The sequence below is a fragment of the Rhineura floridana genome, chromosome 1, assembly GCF_030035675.1.
Source record: "Rhineura floridana isolate rRhiFlo1 chromosome 1, rRhiFlo1.hap2, whole genome shotgun sequence".
In the NCBI taxonomy this organism is placed as follows: Eukaryota; Metazoa; Chordata; class Lepidosauria; order Squamata; family Rhineuridae; genus Rhineura; species Rhineura floridana.
In genome coordinates, this window is record NC_084480.1 from 293,525,656 (window position 1) to 293,538,518 (window position 12,863).

At 44.9% G+C, this 12,863-nt stretch overlaps 1 protein-coding gene across 5 annotated transcripts in view; it reads right to left on the minus strand.

The window, feature by feature from the left end:
- SYBU (syntabulin) overlaps window positions 1–12,863 on the minus strand; it is a 70,056-nt gene that overhangs the window by 15,558 nt on the left and 41,635 nt on the right. For all 5 annotated transcript variants that reach the window (XM_061605286.1, XM_061605267.1, XM_061605259.1 and 2 more), the window contains one exon: window positions 2,439–2,541. In XM_061605286.1, coding sequence (XP_061461270.1) covers window positions 2,439–2,541 — 103 coding nt within the window. The remainder of the gene's footprint in view (window positions 1–2,438; window positions 2,542–12,863) is intronic.

Consider the following 12,863-nt stretch of genomic DNA (forward strand, 5'->3'; position numbering starts at 1 on the left):
GAGAGATGATGTTCATTGTATATGGGCAGCAAATAGTTCTTAGGAGCTCCTGCGATTAACCAGGAACAATTTATGAATTAATTATAGAACGCTTTGTAGTGAGCCCAGGCAGGACAACATATTCTGTACACCTTGTCCTTTGCCAGGGCCGGTTCTAAAGGGCGGCCAGGTTGGGCACTGGCCTGAGGGCCCCGGAGCTACAGGAGCCCCTGAGGGGCCCCTAAGGGGCCCTCCGCCCCCCCATGATCCACACACCCCCACCCCCCACTTACCTGTCAGACGGCTTTTTAGTATTGCCGTTAATGAAGATGGCGGCCGCAGCTTCCCTTAAGGTACTGAAGCCACTGCCGCCATCTTAGCTGATGGCAGAGATGTGTGTGAGTAGCACGCACGTGTGCCATCAACAAAGATGGCGGCGGAGGCTTCATTCCCCTTAGGGAAGCCACGCCCGCCATCTTCATTAAGGGCAATGCTAAAACAGACCTTCATTAAGGGCAATGCTAATGCCCAGACAGGTAAGGGGGGCCGTGGGGGGGCGAGGGGGCCATGGGGGGGCGGGGTAAGCTGATGCCCAAGGGCCCCTGCATGCCTGGAGCCGGCCCTGTCCTTTGCCATATTGTAGTCAAAGCAGTATGTTTGTCTGTGTATATGTAAGTGTGCACCATATGTACATGCTTTTGGCAGGAGTTGCTTGTTGGAACATGATCTCATGATACAGATAGGAAGGCTGGGCACGACAGAATGTAGTAAATTGCCGTTAAGTGACATCTCCCATAAAGCAGTTCTGCTGCAAAAAGCAGTGCCATATCCATCCACTCTCCTCCAATTGCTTTGCCAATAATAAAAATCTACTGTCTTCCCTTTCAGTTTTAACTCCCTCCTCTGTAACCCAGAGGCCTCTGCATCATCATCCTCACCCCCCACCCTGCTTCTTGTGCCCCTCCTTCTCTTGGCCTTTCAGCCTCATCTGCTCACAGCAGCCAGAGTCCCTCTGAGCAGGCCCCAACCGGAAGATCAGTGAGACCGAGCCCCAAGAAGCAGAAAGATGCTCTGCCAGAAGGGGTCTGGAATCTGACGGAGACACTCAGGGGAAGCACCAGCTGATCCCTATTCCTTTATCCCCCTGTAAGAAAAAATGAAGCACGTCTATCATTCTGCTTGATCCCAGGGCAAGGAGGAGCTGCAGGTGAGAATCCTCACATGCAGTCCACGCATGCAATAATTCTTGCATGTGGCCCCTGGTTTTGTACACACATGCATGGGTCCTTGTCAGGGACAGCAGTAGAGGCCCCAACATCACACCTGCACCAGGCCCCATAAACCCTCTTGGTGACCCTACAAAGCTGAAAATGGGAGGGGGGTAAGGCACTCTTCACCAAGGGTGCTATTTATCCTACGGCCGGCCCTATTTAGTACCGTCTCTAGTTGTGAATGTTTTAAATTTGTTTTAAATTGTTTTTAATTATGTATTTTACACAGTTGTGACCTGCCCTGGGACCTACTGGTGAAGGGTGGGTAATATATTTAGTCATCATCTTGTAACATTTAGATAAGGTATGGGGGAACCTGTGGCCCTGCAGAAGTTGCTGCACTACAAACTCCCAACAACCCTGGCCATTGGCCATGCTAGCTGTAGCTCACAGGAATTCAAGTCCAACAATATTCAGCAGGCATTTTAAGTCAGGGTCCCCCCCCCCGATTTTTATGGTTGATTTTCTCTCTATTGTGTCTTTTGTGTAACCTTGTTGTACACCGCTTAAAGACTTGTAACCTCATCATATGCTGCTTAGTAGTATATTAACTGCTGAAGTAAATACATAACAAATAATGTCTGGAGGGTCATGGGTTCCCCAACCCTGCTTTAGATAACAACCCTCACCTAGACATCAGATTCTGGCTTGTACCTTAAAGCACACCTGCACAAATGCAGAGAATCCAGGTCAACCTTCTCCATTCCCTTCCCTTTCCCCACCAACCATGGGTGTGTAGTCATCCAGGGTCTCAGGACGTCTTAGACCCTTTACTTTTTCAGAAGCAGAGTCCATATGTCCCCAGAGAATATGCTAGCCACTGAGAAGAGTTTTCCAACTTGCTTCCTTGTCCTTTCCTGCTGATTGGAGCCAACCAGAGTGAAAGGAGGTGAACCAGCCACTGAGAAGACTCTTTTCAGTAGCTAGCACTCTCCCCTTTCATGCTGATTGGCTCCTAGGGACAACTGTTGTTGTGGGAGAAAGCATTAACAAGGATCTCATTCTCAACCCAGCAGCAAAAAAAAAAGGGGGGGGGTATGTGCCTGTGACTATCATGAAGGGACCCTGCACTTCTGAATTTGCTGTAACATGACTGCCACCAACACGCGCGCGCACACACACACACACAAATCTTCAGTGTAAGACACATTCTCAGGATGGGAGTTGGGATAAGATGTTGTTGCATACTTGCGAGAAAAGGATGACTTCTTGCTTCCAGCAGCAGACATATGGACTTCAGGAGCCGAGATGCTGCCCGTGCTGCTTGACGAGCTAAAATCAGCTTCGCTTCCTGGAAAGGGAAGGGTAAAAGTTTGGTGGAAATTCTAACTCAAGAATTGATGTGCTGGGCTTACAGCGCTGTGGTGAATCACTGCCATCCTTCCTTGCCTCTCCCACTGGAATTTGGAATCCAAGCCTGCAGTTTTGCAAAGCGTTAAGGGTGGATCCATTTCAGGTTCTTCACATTTCCTCAGACGTGATGAGCCAAGAGAGAAATAGGATATAAAAGTTATTCTGATGTTAAGATACATTGGATTTTACAGTACAGACTTTTAAAACAGCTGAGATTTACTTTTCCACCAGGAATAGTAGAAACAGGCTACGGGCTCTAGCACGCATTTCTTTTATTTATTTAGTATACCCTTCTCCTAAAAATGTCCACAGTGGTATAGAAAATCAAGTTTAAAATACATAAGACTAGCTGAATCAAATAAAAACACAGAAACAAATGGGGGGGGAAGTGTATAAAGACAGGTTGAAGGCCTTTTACCAGCTATGGCCTGCACATCAACTAGAGTCCCTGCTGGATAGAGACAACCTGCGAATGACTATCCATACTTTGGTAAACCTTGAGATCACACTACTGCAATGCACTGTACATAGGGACTGCGTTTGAAGACTCTTCAAAAATTCCAGCTGGTTAAAAACACAGCTGCAGATTTCTGACTAGGTCTGGTCGATGGGAACATCTCTCACCAGTTCTAATAATCTTCTCTGGTTAGTGGTCATTTCTTTCCTTCCAACCATTTCTTTAACAAACAAACAAGGGAACAAACAATGTTAAAAATTATATCACTATATCATGTTGTATGTTATACCTTTGGATTTGAAACAGATGGTTAAAAATAATGTCATTACAGAGCTGCTTTTTTTCTGTTACACCCCAACAAATCGTGCCACAGTGCGCTTTGTGTGGTGTGAGGTCTTAAAGTCTCATTTGGTCTCTTCCCCCATCAAATAAAGCCATACCACCGGCCCAATAAACCATCTTAGGAGTCTGTTCATCTCAATGCTTGAACTTGTTTGATCAGCTTCTCAGCTTGTGCGTTATTGCAGACATAGTTATATCATTCTGCGCCATTTCTAAGCACGATTCGAAGTGCCGGTGCCTACCTTTAAAGCCCTACATGGTTTGAAACCTGAAGGAACCCTTACCTCCACACTAACCAGCCCATGCACTGAGATTGTCACCACAGCTCTCCTCTGAGTGCCTCCACATTCAGAGCTGATCAAAGAGAGGGCCTTCTCAGCAGCAGCATTTATGGAATTTTTTTTTCCCCAGAGAGACTAATCTAATCTAGTACCTACTTTGCTCCCTCTTTGGTCCTGGGCAAAGACCTTTCTTATTCTACCAGGATTGTAACAGTTAAATTGTGATATTTTATGCTGCCAGTGTAATTCACTGTTATAAAAATTTCTGGGGGGTGGGTGGGTTAATTTTATTTTTTGTTATTGTTGTGAGCCAATCCTGAGGATATATGGAAGGACAGCACAGGAATCTACAAAACAAATAACAGTAATAAAGTTAAGAAGAAATCAAAGACTAAATGTTTTTGCCTCTTGAAAATATTCCAGGTATGAAGTAATTTGTTGGTACAGATCCCATTCATTTCAGCAGGAATGGCACTAAACCAACTGTCTTGCTGGATCGATTTCGGAATGTATGCCTGAGACAGCTAGATGGCTTATAAAACACTCTGCAAAAGGAACTGTGTGACTCTGTTGATTCTCCTTGATCTCTCAGCTGCTTTTGATACCATCGACCATGGTATCCTTCTGGGGAGACTCACGGAGCTGGGAGTTGGGGGTACTGCTTGGCAGTGGCTCCGCTCCTACTTGGTGGGTCGTCAACAGAAGGTAGTGCTTGGGGAACACTGTTCGACACCCTGGACTCTCCATTGTGTGGAGTCCCACAGGGATCGGTACTGTCCCCCATGCTTTTCAACATCTATATGAAGCCGCTGGGTACGGTCATCAGGAGTTTTGGAGTGCGTTGTCACCAGTACGCTGATGACACGCAACTCTATTTCTCCTTTTCATCTTTTTCAGGTGAGGCTGTTAATGTACTAAACCGTTGCCTGGCCGCGATAATGGATTGGATGGGAGCTAACAGACTGAAGCTTAATCCAGACAAGACCGAGACGCTGTTAGTGAGTGCCTTCTCTGCCCAGATGGTGGATGTTCACCCTGTTCTGGATGGGGTTACACTCCCCTTGAAAGAACAGGTTCGTAGCTTGGGAGTTCTTTTCGACTCTTCCTTGTCTCTTGAGGCTCAGGTAGCCTCAGTGGCAAGGAATGCTTTTTACCATCTCCGACTGGTAGCCCAGCTACGTCCCTATCTGGACAGTGACGACCTCGCCTCAGTTGTTCATGCTCTGGTAACTTCTAGATTGGACTACTGCAATGCGCTCTACGTTGGGCTGCCCTTGAAGACAGTTCAGAAACTACAGTTTGTCCAGAATGCAGCGGCCAGATTGTTGACGCGGACAAGAAGGTCCGCTCATATCACACCTGTTCTGGCCCGTCTGCACTGGCTTCCTATTTGTTTCCGGGCTAAATTCAAAGTGCTGGTTTTGACCTATAAAGCCTTACACGGCATGGGACCGCAATACCTGGTGGAGCACCTCTCCCAATATGAAACTACCCGTACACTGCGCTCAACATCTAAGGCCCTCCTCCGAGTACCATCCCATCGAGAAGCTCGGAGGGTGGTGACTAGAAATAGGGCCTTTTTGGTTGTGGCTCCTGAACTGTGGAATGGTCTCCCCGATGAGGTGCGTCTGGCGCCGACGCTGCTATCTTTTCGGCGCCAGGTGAAAACCTTTTTATATTCCCAGGCATTTTAATGCGTATTAGTATATGTATTTGATGTATTTTGCTACTGTTTGATTATTTTGTTTACCTTTGTTGGTTTGATTTTATTGTATTATTGTATTTATATATTTTGATTGCTTTATTGTATGTACACCGCCCAAAGAGCCCTTGGGCTTAGGGCGGTATATAAATTAAATTAATTAATTAATTAAATAAATAAATAAAAAGCAAAACCTCTTATAGTAGCTCTAGGGACACAGGACTCTGAGGGAGAGGAAACAACTCTGCCCTCATACGCCTCCTCTGTGAGGCTGTACAACAGGGACAGAGAACCATAGGCCTCGATTGTAGGAAAGGGATTTTTCAGAGTGAAGAAAGCAGCCCACTGTACAGTACAAAGGATATATTTGTTGCTCTCCTAACGTTTGCCTTTGGCCCCACTCACCAACTGGAAGGTTGTCCAGAAGGGCACTCAGGCTGAAAAGGGTTCCTCATCCTTGGTGTAGAAAGATCTACAACCAGTGCCTCAGTATCAGACACAGTGTTGCCAGGTCTCCAGATTTCACCCAGAGACTCCAGGTTTTGGGGGTCCTCTCCGGGTCTCAATCTCTGGATTTCTGGCTGGCCAGGGGCTGTGACAACAAGCCCAAATCTCCCTTCCTGGGCCGATTTAGGCCTGTTGATGCCCCCCTCCTGCTTTGGAGCCGGCTGCATTCAGTTGGTTTAAGGAGGAACTTCCTATTCACCCCCACCCGATCAAATGCAGCTAGCTCTGAGAGGGATTGTGACAACAGTGCCAAATCGCCCATTGTCACTCCCCCTGGCTTCATAGCCAGCTGCATTCAATTGGGGGCAAGGAGGAACTTCTTCCTCACACCCCATTCAATGCAACCGGCTCTGAGGCTGGGGAGAGTGATGGCTCCAAATCTCCATTTCAAGCACCCAAGGGTTCATAGCTGGCTGCATTCAATCAGGGGGGTGAGAAGAAACTTCACCCCCGACTGAATGCAGCCAGCATGGGATGCACCCAGCTCCAGGTGCCCATCCTGTGACATCACTAGGACTCGCTCTATGACATCACTAGGGCCCACCTCTGAAATTTCAGGGTTTGGGATGCTTCTGACCTGGTAACCCTCATTGGGCAGGGCAAAATGTTCTGAGGGCATGCCAGCCGTCCCTGATACATATACATCCTGGAAAGGAATGGAGGCAGAATTCCACTAGCCTCAGAGTTTGCATAAATTATTTCCCTCCCACTGGAATGAATGAGAGGGAAATGGTTTTTAAAACCCCTGCAGAGCATATGAAAAAGATGGTCTATCTGCCTTTGGCTCTCCCCCCCCCAACACACACAAACTTTTGGACTGCTCTGCCCCCGGTGCAATTCTATATATGTTTACTCAGAAGTCCACTACATTCAATGGGAATTATTTCTATGCAGACATGCATAAGATCACGCTGTAAAAATCACTTACTTCAGCAAGGCTTTAATATGCATAAAGATCTACCTCAGGGACAAGGAACCCGTGGCTCTCCAGATATTGTTGGGACTACAGCTCCCATCATCCCTGGTTGTAGGCCATGCTGGCTGGGGCTGATGGGAGATTGACTCCATCAACATCTCAAGGGCCACAGGTTCCCCATCCTTCATGCACCTGATAGTAGTAATAGTAATATCCCCACCACCACCAATATTTCCATCTTAAGTCATGCTATATTGTTTTTCACATGCACATGGTGGAGGTGTTGGGGGAGTTCAGTACGGTAGATGAGAAAACAATACAAGTAAACAGACGAGCTGTAAGCTATGTTCTAGGTCAACTTTTTGCATATTTTGAAATAAATGATTGATTGTATGGAGCGCATATGGCACCAGTTTTGTATTTTTGTTGGCTCAGTGTCATCCTAGATTAGTCAAAGGAAAAGGAAGGGTGATCTACTTCAAAATAGTGTGGCCATCTCAAGAACCACATTACATTCATATCTAGTTCAAAAAAAAATGCAATGGAGATTGGACAGGCTCATTTCCTAGTTAACAATACACAGACACTGTTAACATGCACTCTTACATGAAGTCATGAATCACTCTGTGAAATTAAGCAGATTTCCTATAAGGAACATGACTGAAGAAGGAGCATGTGTATTACCTTTACTTCATTGCCTGACCTCCTTACTTGCCAATTACAAGTCGGCAGCAGCAGCGAGCGTAGGAGGGCATTTTAACAGTAACAGATGAACTTCGGAGCAATTCCAGACCATTTCAAGCCAAGTACTTTGTAGCTGTGCCCACTAGTTAATAAATAATCTGATCCCATTTTTTTCCTTTCTTTTTTTCCTTTTAAAGTTCTGCAAGCCATACGTTGAAGAAATCAGAATCAGGGATAAAGGAATTACAGTTCAGGGCCATAATCCAGCCTAAATAAACACTATCAGGGCTCCTCCAGATGACCTGCTTATTGAGCATTCATCCAGATTTGCTTGCAAAAACTTTACGCGGTGATTAGACTATGGTCACATCCACACCATACATTCACAGGTAATTTGTTAAGGGTGCTGATGTCCTCACAGAGCTACAATTCCTAGCACCATTAACAAACCACAATTTCCAGGATTCTCCATGACCGTGGAAGTGGTATAAGAGCGCTTTAAACATATGGTATGGATGAGACCTAAATCTGGTCTGTATTGAGCATTCGTTCTGATTTGTTTGAGGGGTGGTTATATGACAATGCACATTCATTCTGTTTTGCTTATGGGGTGTTTATACATAGTCCCATTAATCATTCATTCATCCTACACATTTCTGTACATTTCCCTGTCACTTTCCTAACCACAGAAAGTTCATTTAAAACACAAAAAGTGGACTTGTTGCACTAGGGCAGCAGAGCACTTCAATCCACTAATTGTGCAAACCTAAATTTCCAGTACACTTGAACGACCCCTGCAAAATGGTGACTGTCTAGAGCAGCCTTTCCCAACCAGTGTGCCTCCAGATGTTGTTGGACCACAATTCCCATCTTTCCTGACCATTGGCAATGCTGGCTGAGGCTGATGGGAGTTGTGGTCCAACAACATCTGGAGGCACACTGGTTGGGAAAGCCTGGTCTAGAGGCACCCAAAGTCCTACCAGTGTCCACCACATGAGGTGGAAGGATCTGTCAATTTCACTTCTCCCATTTCTCATTTTTCCAATCTTAAATTGGAATTTAAATCTCCAAATTTCTGCAGCAATTTGAATTGAAAAAAATCCCCATGAAAATCCTTCAGCATTTTAGTGTGAATTTCTCCTAATAAACACATTTTGTATACAGTTTTGACTAACGTACATAGTTTTCAAGTAATTTCTCCTAATAGAATGTTTTTGTAGATTATTTTCACTAATATGTTTATTTTTATGCACACTTTCCTCCAATATAGGCATTTTTTAAAACATTGGTTGACGAACTGTATCTCAAAATTCAGATTAGTGCGAATTTCAAAGGATGGCTGCATTTTGGTCCCCATTTTGTTTCGGGAAGTGTGAATTTGATAGATTTGGCTTTAAATGTAAACTGAAACGAATGTCTCCACCATCCCTAACCAGTATTTCAGGATTTATTTACTCTTCCCACAAAAGTGAGGGGTAAAGGCATGGATAGCAGGGCTGTGGAGTCGGTATGCAAAACCTTCGACTCCAACTCCTCTATTTTTCTACTGTCCGACTCCACCCAAAATTGCTTCCAACTCTACAGCCCTGGAAAGGGCTGTAAATGTCTTTTTAAATTGGAAGCTCTCATAGGAGCATTTTTATCGCTGCCTGAATATGCGCTGATCTTGGCATCACAGCATTTGTCTTCATCTGGGTCCTGTGTCATACACTGACACACAAAATGTTTTCCATCTTGAGTTATGGTGAAATGCTCAACTACAGCTGACTTCATGGGAAGCTTCTTCGACATTTTGAATTTATATTTTAAAAAAAATGCCAATCAAAATTTATTTTGAAGCCATAGTCGGTACATTTCTACCGACTCCGACTCCACCCAAAATTGCTTCCGACTCCAACTCCATGACTCTGACTCCACAGCCCTGATGGATAGCTCTGCGTATTTTGTACTGGGCCACAGATCTCTTGCCCCTTCTCCTCCCCACTTAAAAAAAAAGACTAACAGGGCTGCCTGACATGCTGCAAAGGGCAGTGTGGATAAGTCCCCAGCCACTTGCCAACTTAATTTGCTCAGAGACCAAAATATGCATCTATACATACAAAGGAGCATATGCCTCAAATCTTTTAAGTACCTAGCAACACCCCTAGTTAGGTGCTTTCATTCACCTGAATGGTCAAAAATGACACAGAGACACCACTGTGATGCAGTATATTGACTACTAGTCTATGGGAGAAGCCAGCATCAGAAGTGCTTCTCCTAAAGTTTAGGGACAAACTTGAATGTGTCTTTGCATCTAACTTTCAGGTTGGTTTGTTTTAAAAACTGCAAATGGCTTTAGGCAGGGGAGCTAATAATGACAGTAGAGCAGGCATGAAGGGGGAATGTAACCCTTTCCTCCCCTGCACTGATCCTAAAACAAATCCCTCTCCTAAAGCAATGTGCTTGTCTCCTCCCAGGAGGATTCCTTTCAGGATTCCAACTGTCAGCCATGACCTCCTCCAGGATACTCCATTCCACCATCACTCAATGTTCTATAGCTCAACAGCCATTCCAACTGATCATCAATTTTCCATAGATACTGAGCATGCCAGTGTGGTGTAGTGGTTAAGGTGTCGGACTACGACCTGGGAGACCAGGGTTCAACTCCTCACACAGCCATGAAGCTCACTGGGTGACCTTAGGCCACTCACTGCCTCTTAGCCTCAGAGGAAGGCAATAGCAAAGCCACCTCTGAATACCGTTTACCATGAAGACCCTATTCATAGAGTCGCCATAAGTTGGAATCGACTTAAAGGCAGTCCATTTCCATTTTTTTTCAGTCATCAGCCTGTTTTGAAAAAGTTTTAAGAACACAAGAAGAGCCTGCTAGATCAGGCCAGCAGCCCATCTAGTCCAGCATCCATTTCTCTCAGTGGTCAACCAGATACGCACGGGAAACCCAAAACCAGTACCTGAGCACAAGAGCACTCCCCATGGTTTCCAGCAACTGACATTCAGAAGCATACACCCTCTGACTGCAAAGGCAGACCATAGCCATCATGGTTAATAGCCTTTGATACCTTCTCCATGAATTTGTCTAATCCTGTTTTAAAGCCATCCAAGCTGGTGGCCATCACTGCCTCCTCTAGCAGCGAGTTCCATAGCTTAATTATGTGCTGTGTGAAGAAGTACTTTCTTTTATCTGTCCTGAAACTTCCAGCATTCAGCTTCATAGGATGTCCAAGAGTTCTAGTGTTTTGCTCTGATTTAAAAAATGTGTGTGTAATTTTCAAACTTTTCAAACCCCAAGCATCCTGATACCTCTTTTGTGTCTCTCAACACCTTCGTTTTGTCTCCATTCCTGTTGCTACTCAGCACCACAGTTCACTGTTAGAGGGAGAATCGAGCTTGCCCTGATCTCCTTTCCATCTGTATAGTGTCTTCCCTGTCTGCCTGGCTCCACCCTTATTTCCATCCCCTGTACATTCTATAGCGTCTCAAAGACAGAAAAAGGGAAATGACTTTTATACTTATGACGGCATAGGCAATCCACACACTAGGAATGGGGTTTGCTATCTGATTATGATTCATTTTTCAATTTATTGAATTAGCTGCCAGTGACTATTCGCCATAAATTGTATTTCATTAGTTACTGCAATTGTCGATTCTCCCCTTTTCAAAAACCTTTTTGAAAAATCACGTAATTGTTTACGTTGCTCCTTAGGCTGTTATATTATGCAGTATAGAGGGAAACTGATTATGAAGATAATTACATAATTCTTGGCACGGATTCTTTTTTTAAAAAAAATGTGTCACCAACCACTGCAAAAGCACACAGAGTTCAAAGCGAACTTGCAGATTCTCTCACAGTTCGATAACAAATCTGACTTTGCCAATATTCTACCCCATCTCTATCCTGCTCACACAAGGGAAATTCCAGCTTCAAAATCTCTAGACTCATCATCTCAGAGCATTTAAATTCCCACTAGTGACTCCTTTAATATAGAGAGGTGGTGTCTTAAATGGAAGATACCTTCAACAGCGTTGATCTCATTGCTTACATTTCAGGGGGCATATTTACTTAAGCTTTTGGGAAAGTATATCCATGTACAAAAACAAGAGCACTTTTTTATAATTCTTTTGCAGAGAGATGTGTGTATTTTATGCTTTCTGCAGAGTATAGTTTCATAGAAGCGTATCCATGGAGACAGATCCTTTAATAACTCCTCAAGTTAGCAGGTCAAGTAAGCAAAGCTAGATAGCTCCATAGCAACAGGCATGAGACTAACAGGGAGCCAATCAGCAAATGAGCAGCATCTCTCTGTCTCCCTCTCTGGGGAATCTGCACAGCACATTATCACAATGCGCAGGCTGACTTACCAAAAGGGGCACTACCCATTTAATGAAGGTGCAAAAGGAAACGACAGACTGAACAAAAAGTCATTGCCTTAAGGCTTACAGCATGTAAGGACCCAGACAGCTTTATCTATGTGCAACTGGTGCTAGAGGCAGCATTATTCCACAAAATCAAGAGCAGTCATCGATAACAGACAAGTCTCTTGTAGAAAATGCACACAAGTCTGTCTGCAGCTCTCAGTTTAGAGTCCTTTTTCACTTTAGGCTCATTTCATTGGTTTTAGGGCCACTGTCATTTGGCAGGGTTTTCAACACCCATCAGGATGGGAGAGCACAGATTTGCATAAAACTTGCAAATTTTAATTTATTATTTACTTTATTTTATTATTTATTATTTCACCAGTGAGCTAAGGGCAATGAAACAGGCTGGACACCGGCTGGAGCGCAAGTGGCAAAAGACATGCTGTGAGGCTGATCGGGCATGAGTAAAACATCATAATCGTGCCTACTGTGTGGTGGTGAGGGTGGCAAAGAAGGCCCACTTGTCTGCCTCCATTGCATCCTCAAGTAGCCGTTCAGAGGAGCTTTTCCGTATGGTCAGGGGCCTGTTGACATCAACATCAGGAAATGGAGCTTTAGACCCTTCAGAGGCCCACTGTGAATTGTTTGCAAGGCACTTTGAGGGTAAAGTTGCTCGCCTCCCTAGCAGTCTTGATGCCCCATCCGCATCTACTGTAGTCCCCAATGAGGTGTTCAGTGCAACATCTGCTGCAACTTCTTGGGAATGGTTTCAGTTGATGCGGCCTGATGACGTAGACAAGGTGCTTGCGTTGTTGCAGCCAGCAAAGTGTCCTCTCGACCCTTCCCTTTTTGGCTTATTAAACCTTGCCGAGGGGGTCTGACTGAGTAGATCCAGGGTGTGGTCAACGCATCATTGCGGGAGGGAGTGGTTCCAGCTGCCCAGAAAGAGGCAGTGATCCTGAAAAAGCCCACCCTGGACCCATTGGTTTGTGACAACTACCAACCGGTTGCAAAT